At 35.0% G+C, this 26,044-nt stretch overlaps 1 protein-coding gene across 1 annotated transcript in view; it reads right to left on the reverse strand.

Annotated features, from left to right (window-relative positions):
- Positions 1-2,942: 2,942 nt before the first annotated feature.
- Cped1 (cadherin like and PC-esterase domain containing 1) overlaps positions 2,943-26,044 on the reverse strand; it is a 266,447-nt gene continuing 243,345 nt past the window's right edge. Inside the window, exons 19-23 of the mRNA XM_063241609.1 lie at positions 25,633-25,853; positions 25,276-25,377; positions 24,799-24,886; positions 20,140-20,286; positions 2,943-5,034 (exon numbers count right to left, since the gene is read on the reverse strand). Coding sequence (XP_063097679.1) covers positions 4,819-5,034; positions 20,140-20,286; positions 24,799-24,886; positions 25,276-25,377; positions 25,633-25,853 — 774 coding nt within the window. The 3' untranslated portion in view covers positions 2,943-4,818. The remainder of the gene's footprint in view (positions 5,035-20,139; positions 20,287-24,798; positions 24,887-25,275; positions 25,378-25,632; positions 25,854-26,044) is intronic.

Genomic DNA, 26,044 nt, shown 5'->3' on the forward strand with positions numbered 1-26,044 from the left:
TCATTCTTCCAGGATGCAGTGTAGGAGTCTTTCTTCTAGAATGAAGGCCTACTACTTCCTTTCAATTCTCCTCTGATTATCTTGATCCTTATGGACCACTAACCTGGGTTACATTTGATTCAGTATCGGTGTTTTATATCATCATCCCACGTATATATAGTTACTGAAATGAGACACAAGAATTTGAACCCAGTTCTTTATCTTTAAGGGTAAGAAAACCTCCTGAAGACCACAGAAATTTTTACATCTAAATGGTATTTAGCAGATACATATGTACATTACAAATTACATTATAAGTGACTTTTATTTTAATGTTATTTTTTCTAATATCCAAGGATAATTCATGATTAAAATTTTAAAATATGCAAATTATGAGCCAAATAAAAAATGAAAAACTTTAAAGAAAATGAAAATGTTCACCTTGATACCATGCACTTAAATTTGTCTGTAGAAGTTAAGCAGAATTTATTATAAGAAGAAAGTAAAAATACAATTAAATGAAATATATAAATATGAAATATACCATTACTATTAAATCATTTATCCTTATGATAAAAGTTATATCAAATTGATGCATTTCACCAAGCAACCTTAAGATAAAAAAATTCACTGTATAACAGAATTGATTGAGCACATTTTATACTTATGACACTATAAAATTTTGGATTTTGATGCGCTAGTAATCAATAGTACTTATTTTGCTTTTCAAATACTAAATATCTAAGAATTATAATGGATTTCATATAAACCACTTTTTCATGTGACAAGAAGTATATTTTTTATCTCAGGTAATAAAAAAATAATATGTTGTTACACATAAATCACCTAAAGAAATATCTTGGTTAGAGATATTAAATGTCTACTCATAACATAATCCAAAATGCAATATTTTTCCCAGATGTATTATGCAGAATCAGAAAGTCTTTAAAACCTAAATGAAAACAGTTTCTTTGTAGAGTGATACAGACCTGTGATAACATGCCAGTGAGCATAAATCAAACTATCAACCTAATCTACGTAAATATTACCACTCCACAGAAACCCTTTATAGTATCTTCTCTTAATGATGTTCTTTTCATCTTATTAGTTGTGTTTACGTAATTATGCTGATTTATATTAGACTTACAGACTATAGTCATTATGTTTTAAGAATTAGTATTGTGTATTAGTATTAAATTGCGTACTAAGACATAGTGGTCTAACATTACATAGAGCAATAAAATAAATGTTTTATATTTCAGTGAACATAAAACAAATTGAGCACCATTTTAGGAGGACTCCACGGTCCATATTACCTAAAAAAAAGTGAGCTCTGCAGTCCCTTGCAACAAGTGTATGAATCATAAAAGAAATATGGAAGTTGATAATAGCAGTGACTGCAGCAATAAAACCATGATAAAAGGCTCTTTGACAGCATGAAACTTTGGAAACCTTGCCAAATACACAACCTTATTTGTAGGAGCTTGCAGTGTCCTATTGTCTTTAGTAGATCTTTGAGGATTTCTGACAACTTCTGATTCATCTTACACTGAAATGATCTATCAAAATGCCTTTCTGTCCAGGAGTAATTAAAGGCATTTGAATTTTAAATATACATTTTGAAAAAAAAGCATGCAGTTATTCTTCAATCCAAACAAAATGGTGGAGGATGCTGTAGAATTGTGTTATATTTGAATGCAGTTTCCTAATTTGTTAACTCAGCTTAAATTATGAGTGAGCTTAGTCAGTTATATTTATTAGATTATAATATTATCCATTGAATTTGAGGATGTTTTTATATTTTTGAAAGATGAAAATTCTGAGAAAAATTTTACATGATGATAGTTTCAGTATTTGTTTAAACAAGGGAGACCATAAGACAATATTTAGTAAGATCTTAACCCAGAATTTCTATCTAGGCTCATAACTTGTTACTATATTAAACACCTCTACCACTTGTATGCCAAAGCTTTGCAGCTTGGAAATAACTCTTACTGACATGTAATTTTTAATCCATTTCAGTGCTTCTTCTTGGCATCATTTGATGAAATGGACCTCAAAGAGGGAACTTCTGACACAGAACAACAGTCCTCCCCTCTCCCGCTTCTACTTCACTGGAGCTACTTCCAGAAATTACTTCCAACACTTTCTAAGTAATAATGTTCTGTAGAGAAGAATTCTAGGCACACAAGCAACTAACATTAAAAAGGCTGAATCACTCAACTGTAAACCAAACCACCAGGAAATGGTGAGCCCTTCTTTTCCATATGTCTTTAAGAGACCTTATTTATCTAGTGTCAAAAAGTACATTGTGTCTTTAAACATACATACACGCACCTTATTTATCTAGTGTCAGAAAGTACATTGTGTCTTTAAACACACACACACACACACACACACACACACACACACACACACCCCACAATGTCAACAATAGTACTTGGAAATGTTTATGCAGTTATTCTTGACTTTTAGTAGGATAAATATTTTCTTAAGTTTAGTTTAGTTTGGATTGGATACTGATCAATTCTTACCAAAAATAATACACTTCCTGTAACTTTCACACCTAAAAATATGTCAAAATGCCTACTCCTATTTTCTCACTCAAATTAGGAACTTGCTCAACATATACCAATACATTTGTGTATACATAGACATGCAACTCTTTCCTCAAGATAAAATATTCTTTTTTCAAATCAAATAATTAAAATGCTTCCTAGAATCTATCAGTTTTCAGCACCTTATCTTAAAAAATGTTTGCCACTACACTATGTTCAAAAGCTTTGCTCATTTTATAATCTGATCATATACTCACAGAATATCACAATTGGAAAGAACTTTATAGTTAATCCTATTTAATCGCATACCAATACCAAAATGCACATAATAATACCCTGCCAAATGATCACTGTTTGTATAGTTGCTTTTCTGCAGTCAAAAGGAATAAAGATACTTTTTGAACATAGATTATAATTAGCAAGATATTTATTAATAATATCATTACAATTGCTTCCAAAATTATTATTGTTTCAATAGTGAAGAGGTATATGCCAGACTAACGTCTGTCTGATGTTTATTATAATCAACTGACAGTAAATTATAAGAAATATGACTATAATACTGTTACAGAACGTGAAATACTTTAAAACATGATAGGGTAGCTGCATAAATTGGTGACATTTTATATCATTAAAAAAATCTCTGAAAACTTAAAATGATGCTTTCATATCATTTTATAACTAGAAAAAACTTTCACCTTTAAGTTAATTCTGTACCATTGCCTCAAAAATACCTATCATAGGAAAATATATATGCATATTGTTCATATCAAATGATATTTGTATTTAAATATAATTTAAGACAGTTAAATATAAATTCATGTTTATGTTCATATAAAAATATATGTATAAAAATAGAGTATTTGAAGGAGTTGGGTGCTCATACTAAAGAACTGATCGATCAAAATAGTTTCATTTTTATATGATAATGAAATTGAGGTATTTGTACAGTTAGTAATTTCAGTCATACATTGAATAAATCTATCAGTCTTCTTCATCAAAGGAAAAATAATCCCTCAAATGCTACTGTAACAATGGCATCTCTCCCAAAAAAGCATTTGTATAGTAATCTATTTACCATTTTGAAACTAAAGAGACGAACATTTTAAATACTAGGATTACATGTTTAGATGTAAGCTACAGTATTAATAAGAGTTTTACTACTTTTCAAAATTTGGATTAGATATGGTTTTCCAAGGAAAAAAATATAGATAATAACTATAGCACTATTTGTGGGCATATACAAATGGTTTATGCTTATACACTGAGAATATTCAATCCTTCACAAAATATTTACATAAAATGTAATTGTAACCTTACATTATATAGGTCTATAATGTCAAACAAAAGCTTTTTTAAGTAATATCATCAACAAAACATAGTAGAGAAACATATGAGGAACTATCTTTTGTTACTAAAATATCATGTATTCATCAATTTATATTTCAGTTATCCTTCTAAATTCACCAGACAGGACAAGAGGGAATGTTTATGAAAAACACAGGAAGTGCAAAATTAAATATACTGACTTTTTTGTTGTTGTTGTTGTGGTTTTTATTTTGTTTTTTGTACCGGGGATCAAAGTCTTGCCTGCTCACTTTCCGCTGAGCCAAATCCCCAGCCCCTATACTGACATTTTAACTGTAAAATATTTCACTTTCTTTCTTATAGAATATTTTCAAATGCCCCGTGGAACATCATTTCTGTTCTCTTCCTTTGAATTATAACATTTTAAAAATATAAGGAGAAATGTTTTTCATAAGCATTAGATCCACAAATTTACTCTGAGTCATCATAAATGCCATATTTTCTCCTGGTGAAAAACAGAAGCATAAAATCCCTAACTGCAAGTGGAATGTAATTGCTTCTTTGCTTTCTTAATATTAGCATACCTATAAAGAAGATAACACAATACTAAACTGCATTATTTCTTTTCCCATATAATTCAAGTGTCTATATTTCTGTTTGTTATCACAATGTAATTTCTGGCCCACAGTGGTTCTAGAGTATATTTCAAGTAATCTTTTTTAGCTTGTTTTTCACTCTGAAACCAACTAATTGTTCAATTTCAAATATTAATTTTGTAAGGCTATAGAAGACAAGTGTTAATACCACTTTTATTTTTTTTAGCTAAGTGTGTGTTGGTGTGCATGGATGTGCTGATTTGCACACGCATGAGCCCACTCCAAAATTACACATAAGGCACATTGTTTGGGTGATAGATCATCATCCAGGTGAGTGGCTTGTCTGTAACTCCAAATGCAGTTGTCCTTCATGAAGTCTACATGGTCCTTCCACTGGCACACATCCTGCTGAGCAAGATTTCAGAACAAACCTGATTTATTGGACCTTGGACATGATATGGTGATTGAAAATTAGCTATAGAGTATCGCTGTTGTGCTTTGTTTTGATTGCTAAAATATTTTCCCACGATGTGATTCTTTAACCTTTTCATCTTAATAAAGTGGTGTTCTTTGGATGACTTTGACTTCACAACCTGCAAATAAAGGGCAAGAAGATAGACAAAATCAAGAACAATGCTGAGACCTGCATAGATCAATGCAACTAACTCTCAAACCTGATTGCCTCTCTGCCACACAGATGTCACCCAAAGGACACAAATATGATTTACATTCTCAAAAACCAAGATAACTTATGTTTCAAAGAATCAAAGTCAAAATTAGAATTCCTGTAACTTTTCTTACTTCAGTACTAAGGGACTGTCTCAGGTGAAGCCTCCAGTCTCCAGCATGCCAATGTGTGTGTGTACGTGTGTGTGTGTGTGTGTGTGTGTGTGTGTGTGTGTGTGTGTATTTAAGTAATATATATTGATGTAACATCAGTACAGAGAGACATTGTTGTGTCTTTTCCAGGTCCCCCAGGTACCTTAAAAATGGTACTCTAATTCTGCTATGGACCCTTCTGTAAAATGTCAACCAAAACTATTTTGAGAGAAAAGAAAAAATATTTTTCCATTGCAGATACATAAAGTGATACTGTTACAGTTTGTGGTTTAATTCTCTGAGCATTTAGTATATTATAAAGTGTTTATTGAGCCATTATTAGGCTGACAACTTTGTATATTTGTAGATACATATACAGCTACAGTTTACATTTAATTTTTTGGTATTATAAAAAATTCATGTATACAAGGGCTTATCATAAAAAGCTTTTGCTTTTCCCATCTTTCCACTCTCAAGCACTTAGTTTTATCCTTTTACAGAACAAATTACTTTGTGATTTATGTATATTATCTGTATATGGCATATTAACTCAATTACAAAAAGTTGTCTTGATAGACTCCTATAATTCTCAGATTTAATTGGGCTAACAGAACTCCATTTGTCAACATCAAAGGTTGGAGGAGAGTCATAATGACCATGAGAGAGATCAAGGGACACTTGGGAAACAATACAGGAAGAAAAGGAAAAAAATACTACTAATGATATTTTGGGTGTCTTTAAAACTGAATAGCAAATCATGAATTTCATTATTTTAATGTAGTGTTTTAACTGTTAAACGCTGTCTTCTGTCAATACGTGGGTACAATAAATCACCACTGATGACTAATAAAGTGTCACATGAAATTTTCTTATACTTTTGAGTGCTATGTAATGATTTAGTTTCATATCCTTTGATTTCATATAAGAGAATGCAATGAAAGCAGTTCCAAAAAAAATGGGACATTTGAACAAAGTCACACATAATATATTTAGGAGATAAGTATTTTTAGTTACATTGTAAGCAAACATGATCCATTTTAGCAGTTATCTGAACAGAAAATCTGTAAAGATTTATACAAAAACGTTAACACTAGTGACCTCTTGGTGGAAGATTTCAGGTGATGATTGTAAGCGTATTTTGTAACTCTTGATTTTGACTTTTTCCTTCTGGCATAATGCATATACATTATTTTATAATAATAAAAATGTTGAAGCCATTAGCATTTTGGAAAAAAAAATAACAGTAATGTATTTTCAAACCAATTCACCTTTCTAGCCCAAAGAAATAAATTGCTTTCCTGTTGTTTTGGGAAGTTTGGGTTTTCCCAGTCAGACTCTTGGATCAAGTGACTCTTAGAACGAGCACGCTTAGGAAATTAGCAAGTCATGGTAAAGAATCTCTGTGGATTATCATTTAGGGTTTAGTTTGATGTTAACCATCACTTAATATTCCAAATCCCAGAGCAGCAAATTTAGATTATGTGCAGCAATTTCCATCTGTATATGGTTAGGTTGTAACTCCAAATGTAACAGGCTGGAGAGATACATATAGTGTGTTTCTAAAGATTTTTATATTTTAGAAGAGGTTTATATTCACTCAAGATTAGTGAGCAATTTTCTGAACATTTACTGAAAAAAATACTTAAGCATAAATATAACATCGAGCCCTAAAATAATATTATTCCAGAGTTCTGAAAACGAAAGAGGTCAATTTTGTTTATATAATATTGATTTCTTTTTCCTTTTTATCGGTACCGGGGATCGAACTCACGACTGCCTGCTTCCAAGGCAGGCGCTTTATATAATATTGATTTAAATTCTGTCTTTTTCAATGGCTTGATGGGCTGCACACTAGAAACATATAAAATAGAAAATGAAAAATGTTTAAACATTATTTTAATATTTGGTATGATTTCAAAATTGAGATTAATGTTGCCTTACAAATGTTGGATAATGCTAGTATACATATGTGTGACAGTCTTAAATAAGATTCTTAAATAGGATGCAAAAATACACACCACAGTGTATTTGCTGAAGTACATATTCTCTAAAAAAAGAATATTGACATTTTGCCCGATGTCAGTGGGGGAGGTGGATAATTTATTTCTATTTTTAGGGCTCACTATTGATCTCTTAAGAAAGGAAGATGAGATGTCAGGGTCTCCCTTAGTTTCTGAAGCCAAGCTAATGTCTCCCAAAGTGCTAATACTTCTGTTATGCTATTTAAGATGACTCTTACACACATGTCTTTGTTAGTGACTAGATTAGACAACATATCCTATACCACAATGCCACTTTAGTTACTTGGTTTTCTTTGAAAACAGTTATTCAGGAAATAACTGAGGATATTTTTTTCCTGATCTCTTTATTAAATGTCTCTTATCTTGATACTAAATCCAGAAAGCTGCCAAATATATGAATTATTTCAACTTTTATTTGTAAAATGCAGATGGTAAAAACTCCCCCAATTCTATTATGAAATTAAATCTAGGAGCACCTTAAAAATCTAGTAGTAGAGTTTGATCCCCGGTACCAAAAAATCCCCAAACAAACAAACAAGCAAACAAACAAGTACTAGCAAAACAAGTTATTTCAAGAATGCAAAATGCTTTATGATTATGAAGCACTTTATTCCAAGATAGTAGCAAAAAATTATGTGATATTATATGACTGCTTCCATGAAACCCTCAATTCTAAAGTTGATACTTAAAAGCTACAATGTTTTTTCTATTCTCTATGAATAATTAAACTTTTAAAAAGATGCCATTACACTACAAAACAACTTCACTAAATTGAATAATGATAAGCAGGTGACAAACGCATTTGAAGTTTAATGAGACATAAAACAATACATGAATATATACCACACTAGTTTACAGACATACCATGTCATAGATTCCTTAGTCGATTATAGCGCTATTGCAAGGATAAACAGCAGGATACAGGAAGAGCAAGACAAATTCTACAATGTATCATAAGAAATCATATAGGAAAATAATGCAGACCGTTTGAGACAAAAAAAATGATGACAAGGGGGCCTTTAATCCATCAGTATGAACTGAATCTGCCATCAAACTGTGGGTGAGATACTAGTTGTCACAACTCTGTTCTTTCCTGGTTCTTACATCCCTCAGCTGTTCTTTTGTAAACTTCTTCTGTGATAAGCCAAGTCTCTCTTAGTGGCCATCATCACTGATTTTCCTCCAGCTTCTTTAAAAAAATGAAAATTTTGCTTTCTGAGGAAGACTGCTTCTTTATTCTTTGCCCTAAATCCTTCTACAGTGTGTTTGGGAGGAAGTAGGAGAAAACAAAAAAGGTGACAATGGTGATAATAGTCATCCTACATTATCTACTGTCTTTCTGTGTGTGTGTGTGTGTGTGTGTGTGTGTGTGTGTGTGTGCGCGCGCGCATGTGCTACAGATGGAACTGATGGCCTTGTGTACACTGGGTGTATACTTTCCCACTGAGCTACATGCCCCTGTCCTACAAAACTCAAAGTATCTAAATTCTGATTACAGGTGGCTTTCTCCAAATACCCTCTTGTCACTTCAGGACTACCACTTTTCGATCCCCAGCTGTTTTGTTTTTTTTTCTTGTGAGCAGGTGGTGCAGAGTCTGGGTAAATGGGGTCACAGATATTGTGACTCTCTATGTGTCTCTCTTTATCATTATCTGAGGTCAGAGATTTAAATGAATAATATTTGGCATAGAATCTGTTATGCATCATACACTCAATAAATTTTTGTTTAACTAACAAGTCTATTCTACTTTGTATTATTTTGTTCTTTCCTAGATTAAGGTTGCACATTTCTTTGTAGGGAGAAACCTTGAACACCATGATTTCTAGAATTTTATGGTGAAATACAGATTAAGCGCTGAAGATAAGAATTAAGTAGCAGTAGAAAGCAAAAAAATGTTCATACTGCAGATTAGAATGTATTTTGCAAACGACTACTGTTCCCTAAATGTTTATGAAGAAGTAAGATAGTTAGAAATATAGCCCAAAGTTGCATAAATCCAGTGACCATAAATGTTGACAGCCTATTAGCTTTAAATGCATAAGATTAAAGTCAGGAATATAGGTAAATGGTGCTATATACCAAACCACAGATAGTTTCCAGAACAGAAGGAAAGAGTTTTTGTTTTTGTTGTTTGTACTTAATTTTCAATTTTATAGTGAGCAAGAATTCTTATAATCCTTTTGTAATGAAAAAGGAGAAGAGAAGCAAAATAAAACAGAACATTTAAAAATAAAATTTTAGTGGATGTTTCCATTTAATAATATCCATCTTTTAATCTTCAGAGTACTCTGCACTAGGAAACACATGGAGTAATTCAGATATGGTCCCCACCCTCAGGAGGACTATATAAAGACACATGTCTAAGATGCTTGAAGTAAGAACAAGAATGAAATGACTTCAAAGACATTGTCTGAGAGCAACTCTGCAAGGTCAGGCACCATGTTGTGTCCATGTAATGAATAGGTCCCTGGTACATTAAGAAGACTTAGTGCTAATTTATGGTGGGCATGAAAATCTGTTTAGATGGTTATTATCTCTTTGAACTCATTTGGAAAAACCAGTAGCCAGCATGACTATCCAACTGTTATTTCTGAGTTTCCAAATAATACCTTATTTAACATACACACAGAGGCTCTAAACTGGAGGGAAAGGAATTAATTACATTTTTAAGCCTTGGCAATGTTATACCAATAAAAATGTTTGATACCTGTATAGTCAAGAGCAAACTGCCTTTTTCCTTTGATCTTGTGTGGAAATATGCCCATTTGGGTCCTTCTCAAAATCAGAGGACCATTTGGTTGTTAAAATCCAACTGAAATGTTAACTGGAATGTAATTTTTTAAAAAAGCTGCTAGCAATATAAATGTTCTCTTACCTCCGGGGCATAATAATAATAATCAACAATAAAAAACAGTCATTAGAAACCATTAGTGGAAGAGTTATGCCAAACAACAAAGACAATAAGCTCCAGACATTTGTGTAAAATTATAGTAACTTTCTGTCAAAGACACATACTAACTGGTTCGACACATGCCAATGCTTCTCCAAATTGAGGTGCAGATGACTTGGTCAATGAGCTGAGGAATGGAGCCACTACATATTGTTAATAACACATGCAATTATGATTGGGCAAATATTTATTTAAATATGATAACTAATTGACAATTTTTTGCCACTTTAATTCAATGTAGCCCCTCTTTCATTTTTTATTTGCTTATTTTCTTCTTGTGAAGTTGAATTATAAATTGAATTATATTTACAATTAAGAAGTAGTAAAGAACAACTGAACTCCATAAAATATGGTAACCTGTTAGATAGCATTGTTTTATACAATAAAATCATATTACTTACCATGTCTTATAATAAAGGAATTTTTCATAATGTTGCTTTATATTAAGTTGCATGTAAATTTAGACTTTAAAGTAAAAATTATAATATTTCAAAAATAAATTATAGTTTAATATGTTAACTATAGAAAGCAAGCTGAATTTGGGAACTGGAATCAGGTGCTATAAATATGCAGGTTACATAGACGATCACATTTTTTTGCGACTCAGTGTAACAAGAACTTAAATTTTATGCTCTGGAGTATAGAAGTTAGCTTTTAACTTTCCATAGTATTTATATATAAGATCCATCATTTTATAATTGTAGATTTTTCCATATCTCCACATAATTAACAACATGGACACATAGATACTTTAGAAGATATATAATGTTCACAATTCAACTTGACTGATTTTGACAAATAGCTTTGCTAAGATTTTCCCAACAAAGGAAAAACTGTTATAAATTATGTGAAACTAACATTGCTACTTTTAAAATTCTATATGTGCAACTCAAAATTGGTTTCACATAAATGTTTATCAAAATAAATGCTTTAGCATGGTAAGTAATGACTGTATCTAAAATACATTTGAATTTTCCATAAGCCATTATAAAAAGGCTTGGTGAGTTGGAAAAATGTCAGGCAGATTACAAGCAAATACCTTTCTTAAAACTGAACTTGACCTGAATAACTCCCAAGGACCTTCTGATGTGGTTCCAGATTCACAGAACAAAATAGAAAACAATTTTCCTGATGCAGGTGTTCCAGAATTGTCTTAGACTGGATTAGAGACATGTTCTGATTACAAGTATGTATCATGATCATGAGAGGGTCTAAAGACAACTGAAGGTAATGGCTTTCTGAGCCTGGAATACATGAAACTGACTGGATAAAATATGCCTATCAGTCACTTAAGGTAAATGTATACTGTTGAAGTATGTTTTCTTTTGTATAGTAGAATGACTGGTATTCAATCCAAGATCCAGTCATAGAACTATGACCAACTTAAAAAATAGCCTAAGAATCCACAGAAATGGAATAAAAATAAAACAAAAAGCAACAAGTAGAAGTCAGTCTTTATACTTCATAAATCCATTTCAAGACATCATGCAACTTTGACAGATAATAGGGAATTCTTTCATGTCACCCTCTCCTCCAAACATTTAATTATGGCCACATGAAATAAGCTATTTTTGACTGAAGGGAGTCCAACTTCTGAATGAGTCAAAGATGCTGAGGATTAGGGGACAAAATCAAAATATTTTCAAGGAATGTGTCTTGTTTTGAGGTGTCCAGATTTGCAATGAGCATACTGACTGTCTCCCACCATGCCTGACAACTGAACATTTTTAACCCCTTCTCATACATGTAGCTCAGCTTTGGCTCTGGCAACAAATTCTGCTCTGAAGTGAGGAGACTGATTCTAAGGGGCAACAGTCATTAATTTGTACTATCACACAGTTCCCCAGTCACTAACTCTGTCTTAAACACACTTCCACAAGTGGCTGAAGGTTTACGTCACTGAGTTTTTTATCCTCTTTGAATAACTTTTATTATTCTTATGGAGTATAAGCTAAGTTCCTACCTTGCCCTAGTTACATGTACCTCTTGGGTCTTGAAATTTGCTTGAAGTTAACTCACGAACATCTGTTTCTGTCTAACTCTCTGAAGCATATTTTTTAAAAAGCACAATGTACCAGAATGTCACTTAGAAATAATTTGTGAAGAGCAATGTTTTCAACTGTTGTCTTCACTATAGGAATTTGCGCAGCACAACTCTGATCTTTTCAAAGGAACTTCCCTGGCTGCTGCATCGTAGGAGGTCTGAGGTAAAGGTTGAGAATCTACCTTTTAGGGGCCAGCTTCACTCTTGCGTTTTGTCTTCGCACTCTCAATTATGTTTCTCATTTCTGTCGGTGTTTCTGAGCTCAGAATCAGCAGCTGAATTTTAAGAGATACTGCATATGTGGATGTAGAGTCTTTACTGGATGGATTATAAAGGACTTGATACCTACCCATGCAACAATGGTTTCTAGGTGTGAATGATTCAGTGAATAGATAGGAAACTGTGCCTCCAAGTGTTTTTCCTCCCCAGGCACTGTAAATTATAACTTCCTTTGCCTTTCAAGTCACGTTTTATGTAATGAATTCAGACTTATCTGAGTTCTTTCTTATCCTATCTTAGGGAGTGGGAAATAAAGAGCTCTGTCTTTAGAATCTTTTTCATGGAGATTTGAGTGGAAGAGAAGAAAAAATGTCTGCAGTCAATCTGCCACATGTAGTCTATACTTCATTTATGATTTTAAACCTTCTCCTCTGTGCCAGCTTTCCCAAAGTATGTGCAGTCCTATATATTAATAGATGTCCAGAAAAACAAAGTGAAGCATGCAAGAGAAAAAACTATAAAAAAACAAAGATTTAATGTGGGATCACCATTTCTTCCACGTTTGGTCTCTATGCCTTTGATTACTAATCATGATAAATTAACTGGGATAGATCAGGTAACACCTATCTCATTACTAAAGTATAGTTCTGGATATATCTGTCGATGATTAACATGTAGACTACTAAACTGAAGGGAAGACCCATTCTGAATGGTGGTAGTCCTGCCTCGGCCTCCTGAGTGCTGGTAGTACAGGTATGTACCACTATCCCTCACATTTCCCCCATTTTTGCAGTACTGCATTATTAGAACTAGCTGGCCTCAAATTTGAGGTGATCCTCCTGCCTCAGCCTCCCAAGTGCTGGAATTATAGGTGTGCACCACCACTACCAATTCATATAATTTAAAAAAGTGAGGACCAATCTTAATGCAGAAGCCTACAAAAACAGTCCAGTCAGTGGCAGGCCATAGTCTGCTGTTCTTGTCCAAAGAGAAGGTCTTTGAAATACTTGGATTTGTAAGTTTAGTTGAAAAGCCTTTATGGCTCTTTTAAGTTGTACTCCTTGTTTCTGACTTCAAGTATATTCATTAAAATATCCAAAAAATTGTCACTCATTCTCCATTTCTCATAGAAGATAAAACAGGAATGGTGGCTCATGCCTGTATCCCAGCACTCAGGAGGCGGAGACCGTTGCCACAAGTTGGAGACAACTTGCCCGAGCTACTTAATGAGTTCAATACCAGTCTGAACTACATGGTGAGACCCTATCTTAAAAAAGAAAGTAAATAAATAAAGGAATAGAGACACAGAGAAATAGATTAGTTTGTAGAATGTCAGAGTAAAATTATGTTTGGCAATGTTTTTTCAATATTCAGTACTCCTTCTAGCCTGGTCAAAATAAAAAGTAAAAAGTAAATATTTCTGTGTTTGAAGAGCTCCCATTTTTGCTGATGTTTTCAGATATTGGCCTGCAGTTTCTTCAGCCTTCCAAAACAGACTCACACCAGGGACCCTCCAGTGTTCATAAAGGCCCTGAGCCTTGGACTGAAACTGTATCACTAATTTCTCTTGTATGTGGTTTGCACTTTCTTGGGCTGAGCAGCAAGTAGTTTTTCTTACTCTCCAGAGTGTAAATGGCCATTGTGAACTCTACTGCCTCTGGTCCTGTATGCTACCTAATAATGCCCCCTTACACAGTTATACACATATTTTTTTTCTATTTATTCTGTTCCTCTAGAGAATGCTAGAGTACAGTACCAAGAATGAGCTCATACATGAGAATGTATGTCTGTGGTTCAGAAGCTTTTTGAACTTGCTTGAGGGAGGAATTGGAAAGGTTTGGAGATGTAGGCTAGAGAAACTTTAGAATGCTGTAAACAGAGCCACATGAGTAAATCTGGTCAAACTCAGAAGACTAAAAATACTGATAGGAATGTACACAATAAAAACCAGGCTTGTGCAGTTTCAGATGGGAACAAATACTGTTTTGGAAAATAGACTATCAGCCATGTATGCCACACTTTGGCCAAAAAATTGCCTACATTTTGTAGTAGCCTCAGTTGTGAGTGTTGGGACTAAAGATGCATACTACTGTGCCTGATTCAAGCCAGATTTATTTACTGTAACACTCTTGGATCACTTAATAGCCTAATATTATATGAGAATTCATGAAGCAGAGTCACATTTCCCAAACTACAGATCCCGTTTTCATCAGGAAAGAATTTAATGTAGGAAATACTAATCAACAAAGTTTATAGACTGAAATAGTGCTTTTTTAAGGTTGGTAGTAATCCCCCAATCATAAAGGTTTGCACAGAACGTGAGGTAGTGAGAAGTCAGCTCTTTAATCCACACTGACAAGCGAGGTTCTAGTTCTGCAAAAGTTGGGAGGTGTAGCTGTCTCAGGGAATCATGGTACTAGCTCAACATACAGTCACTAACGTTCTTTGTACATTCCTCATTTAATTATCTTTCTTAATAAAAAGACTTGACTTAACTGTTGTTGTCACCACTTAATATAAGGTGCTTTGTTAAAAATAGCATTTTGAACCCAACATCTATACTACAAATGGCTGAGGTCTCTTGTTGTCAATGAATTCATTATCACCAGGCACCAGTCTCCAATCAGTTAACAGAAAATTGTAGAAATTCACTTTAAGATGATGTAATGAATAGTGATCATTTTTCATAGAAAGAACTACCTGGGATCACTTTCCTAAAAAGGGGTTATAGGAAAGGCAACCCATGAATAAAGAGCCAGCAAAAGATTTTAAAGCACAGCTCCACATGTGATGTCTTCTTTCCCCTAATCGCCCCATTATGTTAACTAGGGCCTGATCATCCTCTGCCAGTTAAACTGAGTAATTTTTCAAGGGGAGATACACTTAGTCCTCAAGTTGTATTAGGTACCCCTTCTTGGTGTAATCACAATGGCCTTTTTATATAGCCAACATGCCACCTAACCCAGTGTTTCATTATACGGCTTTTATGCTCATTCTTTGTAGCAATTTCTTCAGGACAAAAGATGTGTTTTATTTATTTTTGCATCACTAATGTTTAGCTCAAGAACTGGACTCACCAAACAAACGTCACATGATTAATTGGGAGAATAAACAAGGTTAGAGCAATTGAAGCAGAGAACAGGGGAAAGACTTGGAAGCATATTTAGCATGTAAACAGGATTTGGTAACTGCTTCATTGGGGTTGTCAGGAGGCTGAAGAAGGATAAGCAAAAGTTAAGGGTGGCTATTGTTTATAAAGTCACTGCAATGGGGGTACCTTAGAGCATACCCGATGGAATGAACTTTAAAGGAAATAATTCTCCCTTTGGGACATATTGCCTTTGAAATACTACAAGGCAGTGGTGGCAAACCTAGGGTGCATGTTCCACAGAAAGCTGTTTGTTTCATTGAAAGCTCTATAAGGCTCACCATCACTGCTGTAAGATATCTTAGCTTACTTTATAACAGTAGTGAAATGTTTACATAGAGTAGATACTCAAAAATATCCTGTTGAATAAATTGTCATTATTAATTTGTTAGAAAATAGTTATGCTAATAATTAAATTCTGGCATTTTCTAAATCAACTAACTATATTTGGTTCATTTATGCTTTTCTCTCCAAAAGTCACTGTTTCAATTTTTTTAGGCAGATGAATTTAAAGGTTTTTTTTTTTTTACTGTGTTTAGGTAGTAAATTTTTAATATTTAAGGAGAAAGAGAAAGGCATTGTTTCTTAGCCACATAATCATTTGTTTATTTAATTATGATTAAATAATAAAAACCACAGATTAAGGTTAAATAACAATGGAAAATAATCTCTAACAAAGAACTGAAATTTCCTTCTTTTTTCCTTCCATGGTACCAGAATCAAAGGAAATCTTTTGAGTTTATTGCTGAGTCACACTGCCAGCTGGTTTTTGTTGACTGACTCAAAAGCTGCAGTAATATTTGTCAGAAAATAAAGATATACAAGATCTATACAACTGGTTAGACTAATAATCATGCAGCAATTGTTTGTGGATTTGCCTCTTCTGCCATTAGATTTGGACTGATGATACTACTGAATGCTTTCCAGGTTTTATTTTTCCTGGTAGATATTTGTCACATAATGAAAGGTGGCATCCAAGACCTCTCTTGAGCAATGGCTACCTGGATTATGTTTGTTGACTGATGTAAACACATTGGGAAAACAAAATTCCATTTCCATCCATAAACAGAAACACCTGCTTTTCTAGTCAGCAGGAAACTTTTAGTCAAAATTGATGCGCACCAGTCGCAAAATTGTTTATGGATTCACAGTGGCAGCATATCCTCTTTTGGTAGCTTGACAGATAAAAGGGATGCTCTGAGATCTTTCATCTAACCTATGACATTAAGAGTTCACCAAATCAGGGTTGTTTATGTCTACTGCAGAATTATGAACACACAAGCAAATAAAAAGCATCATCTTTATTTTAATGATTATTTTAATGATTCTCAGGTATCCTTGCTTTATTGTGGGAATAATTTAATTGAATACTAGAAGACACAGCCCACAAATCAAGATTCTCATGACTCTATAATTGTTTTTCATTCTTGCTATTATTTTCTGATAAACTTTAAATGTTTTTATTTTTTGGCCAGACTTATAAACAGAGGGTACAAACTATATGCTCTCTAATATGTTTTGCATGATATTGCAACCACTTTTTTCCTGGCTTGCTTCATTTGTCACCAAGCCATTTTTTAAATGGAGTTTTAACTTTTTTGATTGTAATAAGCCAACAGTGTTTGAGATGTCTGGCAACTGTTTAAAAGATTTGTACCACTGAGGTGGTACAAATTGTCCAAAAGTTAAACAACAATTGTGCCAAAGCAGTGAATTAGGTTAGAGAATTTATGATAACGTGGCTCAATTGAGAAAGATGATGTTTTCAACTCCATATTGTAACTGGGAAGACAAATGTTTCCAGAATTGTATTTTTTAGCTCAGTCATAAAAATGTCAAACTGGAAGACCCCACTTGGGAATAACTGAGACACTGTTTAGGAGACTTACGGAGTTTGCCATCAAGATAGCATGTATTAGAAATGTAATTAATTTGTACACCTAAAGTGTTCAAAACCTATAAAATGAAATATTTTTCCTAACATGCTCAAATCATTATTTTTCAAATTAAGGATAGTTTTATTGGAAATATTTATAAACTAATATTTTAGTGCTGATGTTTCAAAAAAGTCTTTTTGTGGCTATCACATTCCGGGACATTTAGTATAAACCAGTTGACATTGTGGCAGGAGATATGTGTAATACAATCATGTGGGAAGGACGTCTTCTGTTTTTAATTGGAGCCATACTGGAAATCACTGGAGGACATTTCCTTGTCAGACTTTCAGAACACTAAAGCTGAAAAAGGAAAGCAGACACCCTTCCCCCCACACACCAAATTGCTAATTGAAGACACATTATATAAACATAAATAAATAAATAAGCTTTTTTTAAAAGAGGCAAAACATTCCCAGTCTCTGTATTGTCTTTCACATTTCTCCATTTCTGTGCATTTGGCAGCCATCAGCTTGCTTTGTGACCAACTGTGATCCTGGATTGCCTCAGATGCAACTTCATTGTTTCTTTCTTTTCTAACCTACTACTCTTTTGTTTCTAAGTTTTGACTTTTTATAAGCACAATGAGTACTTTGCAGGTGGTATATTTTCCTGTGGAAGCAATTAGTAGACACAGTATAATACAGTTTAAAATACTGCTCTGCAACAGCATGGCCACGCTTCAAGCTGCTCAATCCAAACTCAAAATGCTATGTTCTCTACGGTTGCTGCTGGCTTTCTTTTCTCTAATATGCAGTTCCATTGGTCAAATAAAAGAGTAATGTAAAACCCTCTGTAAATTATAGAGTTAATGAAGTGTTAATAGCTTTGGGGATATTAATAAGAATTTAGGGAGCAAGATAAGATTTGACACTGAGTTAAAGACCGAAGAAAAGAGATTCAGAAAGAAATGTTGGTTGTCATCTCACTAATCTGCCAAGCAATGAAAGAATTCTGGCTTACGAAGGGAGCCAAACAAAACAAAATGGGTGCATCAGTATCTGATAGGAAAGCAAAAAGGAGACACTCTTCATCTCAGTGACTGTGGAATCTCCTGAGACCCGGGTCCAGAGTTTTCAAGAAACCTCATATCCCAAACAATGTCTGGAAACCTTGCAGGACTTTCAAAAGAGTGGACCAAATCCAGTTGGGCAAACTCTTGTCTCCTCAAAAGAGCTGTGAGATTAAAAAGAAAGAAACGAGTTTCTACAAGAATTTTCAAAATGATTTTCTTCTCTTTGGGGAATTGTTTAATCCTTGCTTTAAATCAGTTGAAAAGGCATTCTAGAGATCAATTGGAGAGCTGGGTACATGTCCATCTTTAGTGAGTGTTAAAACTGGTATGAGATTAGCTATCATCTTCAATATGACAGAGAGGATGAGACAGCAAGAGCAAATCAATGACTGCATTGAAAATTATCTGTATTTCCAACAAAAGCAGATCAAGGATGCATAAGTATTTCTGTAGACCAAATGAGAATAAGTATAGCAAGCCTAGTGCCAAAGTGAATATTTTCCAAGAAGATGCCTGAAGCAGTGATGTAACTTCCAACAGAGTGATGATGGACAGAAAGAATCTAGCTGCAAGAGAAGTATTACCTCTATGAAGAAGGCTGCAACCAGAAGGTCCTAATGGTGAGTCTTTTCAAGTCCACAAAAGTACTCTTAAAAAAGAGTGAAGCAGCATGTCTTACTTAGAAAGCACAGTGGTGGTTTATGCTTGTACCACTCAAATAACACTTTTCTTGTTTTTACTGTCACTTTACACACTGGTTTGATTCCCAAAAGATGTAGAAAAAAGAGCAGCTAATCAAAATGGAGAAATAACAGAGAAGTCCCCTGCATTCTTTCTCCTACTTTTGACACTGGCAGCTCTGAGCTGAGAGTAGGGGATGGAGTGGGGATGAGATGTGGTTATGAAACAAGATGGGACAAATTCAGTACTGAAGTGACACTCTTAGCTGTGGAAGTGATTGGCAGGTGGTAGGATCTTTTAAAGTTATTTGAGGAATCTACCCAAAATTTTGTTCAAATGATAGGGTGGAAATAATTCACAGAGGAGTTGAAAAGACAGGAGGGAAAAGAATAAAACTGTTTTCTATGGCCACCTTATGGACTCAGCCTGGTTAATTACTGTTTACAAATAAAATCATTACTACCCTGGAGGAAGAAAAAGAATTACTCAAAATACAGGCCTTCATATTATGCACTGATTAAACCATTCATTAGTTTGCACATTAAATAATGTGGATTTTCAAGATAGGGAGTTTTGTGACTTTGAGTGAGATTTCTGATAGGAAGGCTTGATGGCTTTCAGAGAAGGTAAGCCTTTCCCAGGTTTTCTTTGTCCTGCAGGCACTGAGTAATAATCCTGGTTTTTCAGGGTCACATTTTCAATACCTCATTAGCACAGTCAAAGTTGTAATTACTACATGTATGAGCAGAATGATGGAGAACACATCATTTAACCTCCTGATGTCATTTGTGTATGTACAAAATAAGACAGACAGTACACTTTTCAAAAATCAAAATCTATAAATATCAGAAAGCCAGAACAGGTACCTCATGGAAATGACATCCACAGTTGCCCTGAAGAAACTCTTTGTACCGTCCCATCGTTATACTGAAGGTGTCAACTACTTCATAACCATATTGCTTTGCAGTATCCAGAATAATCACATTTTCTTTCCATAAGTTTTGAACTTCACTCTGTATTACAAAGCCAAAAGGTGAACATTTTTAAGAGGACTGTTTTATGATTCATTAACTCAAGCAGAAATCATATAAATATTATTTTCTAAGAGATTTGCATTTCACTTGAACTTCTTAGATATGTTCAAACTTTCTGAAAATTCAAAACATCAATGTATTTATGACAATATAGAAAACAATACATACATACCCATAGCGACGCACAGTTCTGAACTTCCCTACCCATATGAAGGAATCACATTTATTGTCCACAATAAAGTTCTAAAATTCTCAATTTGAAAACCAACATTTGAGGATCATGAGTGTTAGCTCCATCTATTTGTGTTCTCATTCATTTAGCCACTTGAATATTAACTGGAAACTAACTGCACTGTACTCAGTTTCCTGCTGAAGGACAGTGATATAAGGATAAACTGTAGTATCTGTTCTCAAGACAGCATTTTCTAATAAGAGGAACAGATGTATAAATAGCCGGTAAATCCTTTTTATTAGAAGAAAAAACAAGCCAGGCCTGAACTGAGAGAAAGAGTGGCTTTGTTCAGTGTGTGCGTGTGTGTGTGTGCGCGTGTGCGTGTGCGTGTGCATGTGTGTGTGTGTGTGTGTGTGTGTGTGTGTGTGTGTGTGTGCCAAATGGCAGGGCTTTGAGGGGGAGTCCCTGAGCAGTCTAGAGTGAGGCTTTCTAAGTCAGAAGAGAATAAAGTGGTTTGGGGAGCAGCAACATTAAATGAAGGCTCCAGCTGCTGCTACTTTCAGTCACTTTCTTTGCTCGTCTTCCTCCTTGTCTTGGGTATAGAGGAACATGGCCTGAGCTCTAGTTTAGGTGCACTCTGTCAAGAGGAGATGTTACAGATTGGATCCAGAACATCTACGCAAAGCCATGTGCTCGGAGGGAGGGCTTTTGGGAGGTGTCCGGATTATGGGGGTGTTGTACTCATCTGTAAAATAACCCACAGAGGAGTTCACAACCCAACATGCTATTTGGAAGCAGGGCTTGGTCAGCAAAGGCAGGTCACAGGGGTGTGATTTGCAAGGGATGTTGTGTATCTCCCTCGTTGGCTCCTCCTTTCTTTCTCTGCTTCCTGGCTACCCAGTCATGGGCAGCACTTCTCTATGCAGCAGGCCATTCCACCATGCCTTCCTGCCTTGGAGCCAGCCTGCTATGGACTGAAACCTTAACATCAGAAAATAAACTTTTCTGCCTTTGAATTGTGGGTACTTTGTCCCAGCCGCAAAAAAGGTGACCAAGACAGATGGGCTCTAACTTGGGGACTTCACAACCTGGAAAAGTTTCTTAGAAATTACCTGCAATCTGTGATTCTTCCTACTCAATTCATCTTTTTCTTATTTTATATCAAACACATGGCTGTCATACCCAGCTCCTCACATGCTAGGTGGACAGAAGAGCTCTGGTACAGGACTGAGAGAATATGCATTGGATGCTATGGTCTAAAATGCTTCCTGCTTCTTTCTGTACCCTTCCTAGTCCCTTGCCCTACTGCAGGTTCTCATTGGGTCAATCTTGTCTTGCCGTTGATTTGGGGGAACCCAAACTAACACAGGGAAGAAACTGTATCCCCCTTTTCCCTTTTAGAGAGCAAGATGGATTTTTCATTTTACAGATAAAAACGCAGATGACTTGCTTTTGTTAATCCAAATGTAAGTTTAGAAGAAGCAGCACAAATGCATGCAATTCTGTCTCCTCCATTGTGTTTGCATACATAGTCTTACATGACACTCAAAGAAGAGTGTTTCTCTCAAAATAACAGTAGTGAATAGAAAAGGCTCAAAAGAAGCAGTCTGGAGGGAAAGAGACATGTGAATATGCTTACAGCCTCCAAAATCATATGAAAAGTGAAACTCGGTATATTCAATACTATCTGTATTGCTTTTTCTTTACAGTTTCTAACTATTTCTCAGTTTTAATGTACCTAGTTATGGAAGGTATACAGAACTTTAAGCAGTTTCTAGAAAAAATATTTTAGAGAAAAATCAGTTCCATGGGATACAGGATTTGGAAATAAGAGGCTAACAGAACAATGTTTTCATGCAGGATCAATCTGGATGAGGAAGCAAAGTGAGAATTGTGCAAAAAGAAGAGCTTGATTTGTAACACATTAGCAGCAGAAGTTCTCCCTAAATCCACCTGGAGTCCTAGACCTGGGATGACCCTTCCTGAGAAGTGTCCTGCTAAGGGAAAGTGGCGACTCTTAGCACATGGCCAGGTACAAGCTGCATCTCTGTGACTTGAGAAATTTTCTGCCATGACTCAAGCATGAGTCATTAGAACAGGAAATGGATTTCTCAGACAAAAAGGGGTGCATGCAAGGCACAGAAACAAGTAACTTACTCTTCTGTGCACTAGATATTTTGAAGGGTCTAATATGTGTTAAGAATTGTTTGACATTTGTGACTCCAAGATGAGCCATGCAAGCCAACCACTCATCCTCATATCCTTGCTGTCACCGATTACAGGATCCACGGACAACCAAGGATTGTATTGAGTAACAGGAGGACATAGGCACTATTAGAGGAGCTCATGGAAGGAGGAGCCAAACTATTCTAGTGTCTGCAGAAAGTCCTCCCAAAGAAATGAGCATTTAGATTATAATATGAAGTATCTGGAAGTTATGCAGGTGAGCAAGTAAAAGACCAGTAGTTCCAAACGGAGGCAACAGTGATTGCTAAGGCCTTGAGGTGAGCTTGATATGCTTGAGAAATGAAACTGCTCACTTGCCTGAACTCAGTGGTCATGTGTACATACACATGTGTGTGAATTTGTAGAACAAGGGATATAAGATTGCAGAAGAGGGGAACATGGCCATGTGAGCATATGATGAACAATTACATTCTATATTCACTTGCTTTCATCACTTTCTCCTCTACCCATGTTTTGTTCCTCCTCTTCTCTCGTTTTTTTTTTTTTCTTTAGTTCAATTGAAAAGAATGAGGAGGAACAGCAAAGTTCTAGCAGTGAACATAATCTTTATTATAGATCTGCACATAGCAAGTGCAAAAAAAGTGTTTGCTGCCATGAGTGGATTGTATTTTAAATGTGAGCAGGGCAGAAAGGTGCTGTGAACAACTGCAATCGAAAGAAACATAATAGAGCTATCAGAGTCTTCAAGTAGGAATTAAAATCTTGATGGATATTCTTCAAATAAATAAAAAGTGTCCAACTCGTAATCTGTAGCAAAAATTATCAAAGGTGCCCCCTCCTGATCCCAGGGAATCTGAAACTCTTCAGCTACTCCAGGTATTAAATGATTTACTCATTTTAAATTACCTTACCCTCTGCTGCCACAGGAATGTGAACTTAGAGGTTTTACTTAGGCTGCTTTTACATCATAAAAGACATGGCATTTAGGCAGACAAAGTTTGTAGAAAGAAGATGATTCTATATTCCATGCTGGGAAAAGCTAATAGCACTCAACACAGATACAAAAATAAATTTGAAAGGTCTTCCATGTTAAATGGACAGTTTTGCTCCTTTCTAGTTTCCAGAGCTCCCCTGAAACACAGCTCTGAAGCTGCACACAGCCCTTACTTACAATGTTCATGGCCACTGCTCACTCTTTGACTTTTGAACTTTTTTTTTTTTTTTGTCCTGAATCTTCTATGAAGGCTGAGATACATTTACCATTGAAAGGGTTTTGGCCCAGACAGGACACTGTAGCCGGTAAAGCCAAGGAGCTCCTATCTCCCCCACTCTTACAAATTTACCTATGGCACCAAACAAAGACCAATGGGCTACCTGTGCATCCTTCATGCCCCCTTAGGTTCCACCCCAAACCGAGGCTACTTATATGCCTCACTCCACATGTTCCACAGAGAGAGATCGCAGAATGGGGGTGGGGATGGGGTGCCGCCCCCAGGGGATGGGGGTGTCTCTCTCCGCATTCTCAAAATAAAGGTCATTTATATTTCATACTTCCTATCTTTTCAGCTGCTGCCAGTCCCCCACAGTTCTATCAACCATCATCTTTAACAACTGATCAGAACCCAAGGTTTTCCTCTGTGAATATTCAATTAGAGGACAAAACAGGATAAAGTTTCAAAGATAAGTTTTTTTTTTTCTCTTTAATGTATTTATCTTCAGAAAAGTCATCGTTTCCCCCCAAAGACTGGTTGGTACCAACAGTTTCATTTGTGGTTTCAGTAGGGACCTGAAGAAAGGAAAACCTTTTAATATAGCCTCGAAATGTGCATGAAACACTAGTATGGCACAGGATGATACTTATCCCTCTCATCTGTGCCTCCATTCTTTATGTTGCATAGTGGACATTTTTGTTTAATGAACTCTGTGTATGATTTATAAGCCACTGGTAGGCGATGGTCTCTTTGTCTCCAGGAACAATAATATCTGAGTTGAAATCACACCCTCTAAGTATATTGTCTCTTTTGGTTTTTATGAAACTTGGTGAATATTACATAGTACCTTTTGGGTCATTTCCCAGCAGAGATCTATATAGAAACCATGAGGTTCTCATAGCTTAGAAGCAATGAACTTACCTGTGTTAAGAAATGTACTCCATCCACTGGCAAGTGAAATCCAATTCCCAAAGTTTTGATGATCACTAGGATATTAAGTAAATTTTCCCTGAATGAAATAATTAAAATTCTAAAGTCACAAACTTCACTTGCATTGTAGATGTTAATTACATAAACAGATTCAGTAGAATTTTTTCAGAATGCAATAAATGGCACTGAGGACTAAATTCCTTTTTTGTAGAATAAATGTATATTAGGACTATTTTTGTAGATAGACTTTTGGGTCAGTTTTGTTCTACATTAAATTTAAAATTAAATACTAAAAGCTTGTTTTGACTTGTACAAAAGTAAATTTTGAGATATTTTAAACCAGGCTTTAAATTCTTAATTTTAAATTACAAAATTTTCTTAAACAAAATCTGGATCAAACTCATTCATAATAATACTATCTTTACAACATTTAGAATATTCATGACAATCATTGTTGTATAAATTTACCTCTTCAAAACCTTGTGAATAATTTGCAGGTGATTGGAATTAAGCCACTGAACACCGCCAACAACCAATACTGTCTGGCCAGTATTCTCTAGTGGACGTGATCTGAAATCCAGAAAGAAAAACAACACATGTTGCTTTGAAACAGATGGTAAACATTTTAACTGCATGGCCTCACATTTCACTGAACCATGTCTGGCTTCCTGATCACAGGAACTCCTTGTCATTTGTAACTCATTTTCAGCCACATTACAGGGTATCTAAGCTTTTCAGTGCATTTGGTATACAGTAAGCAATTATAACTGCTATAAAACATCAGTGCATCGCGGCATCAGGTCTTCCATAATAGTTCCATTGTACCTTTGCAAGAGGTGCTCAAGTGCTTTCTCAAACGTTGGTCTCAATGAAGAGCTTAGCCAGAACTGAGGATAGTAGGAGTAACTGATCAGAGTCTTTCCACCATTGACGTTAGGATACAGTTTAGTCCCATGCAACTTCTGCCACTCCTGCAGCGTTTCATTCACCCTTTCAATCAGGTAGTACATGATCCCTCTGTTGGTTGAATCGCCAATGAAAATAATCTATAAATTAAAGAAAAACATTTTGCTTCTAAATTTTATGTTTACATGGTACATGAGTTAATCTAAAATACCTCATGCTTTGACTACTCATATAATTATGTGTCTAATTGAAAGATAGCCTCTGAAGCTTAGAAACAGCACTCAGAATATCTTCTCCCCAAACTTGTTCATTTTCCTTTTTGCTAGTAATG

The sequence above is a fragment of the Cavia porcellus genome, unplaced genomic scaffold (assembly GCF_034190915.1).
Source record: "Cavia porcellus strain 051 isolate PalLab524CR breed Dunkin Hartley unplaced genomic scaffold, mCavPor4.1 scaffold_2, whole genome shotgun sequence".
NCBI classification, from domain to species: domain Eukaryota; kingdom Metazoa; phylum Chordata; class Mammalia; order Rodentia; family Caviidae; genus Cavia; species Cavia porcellus.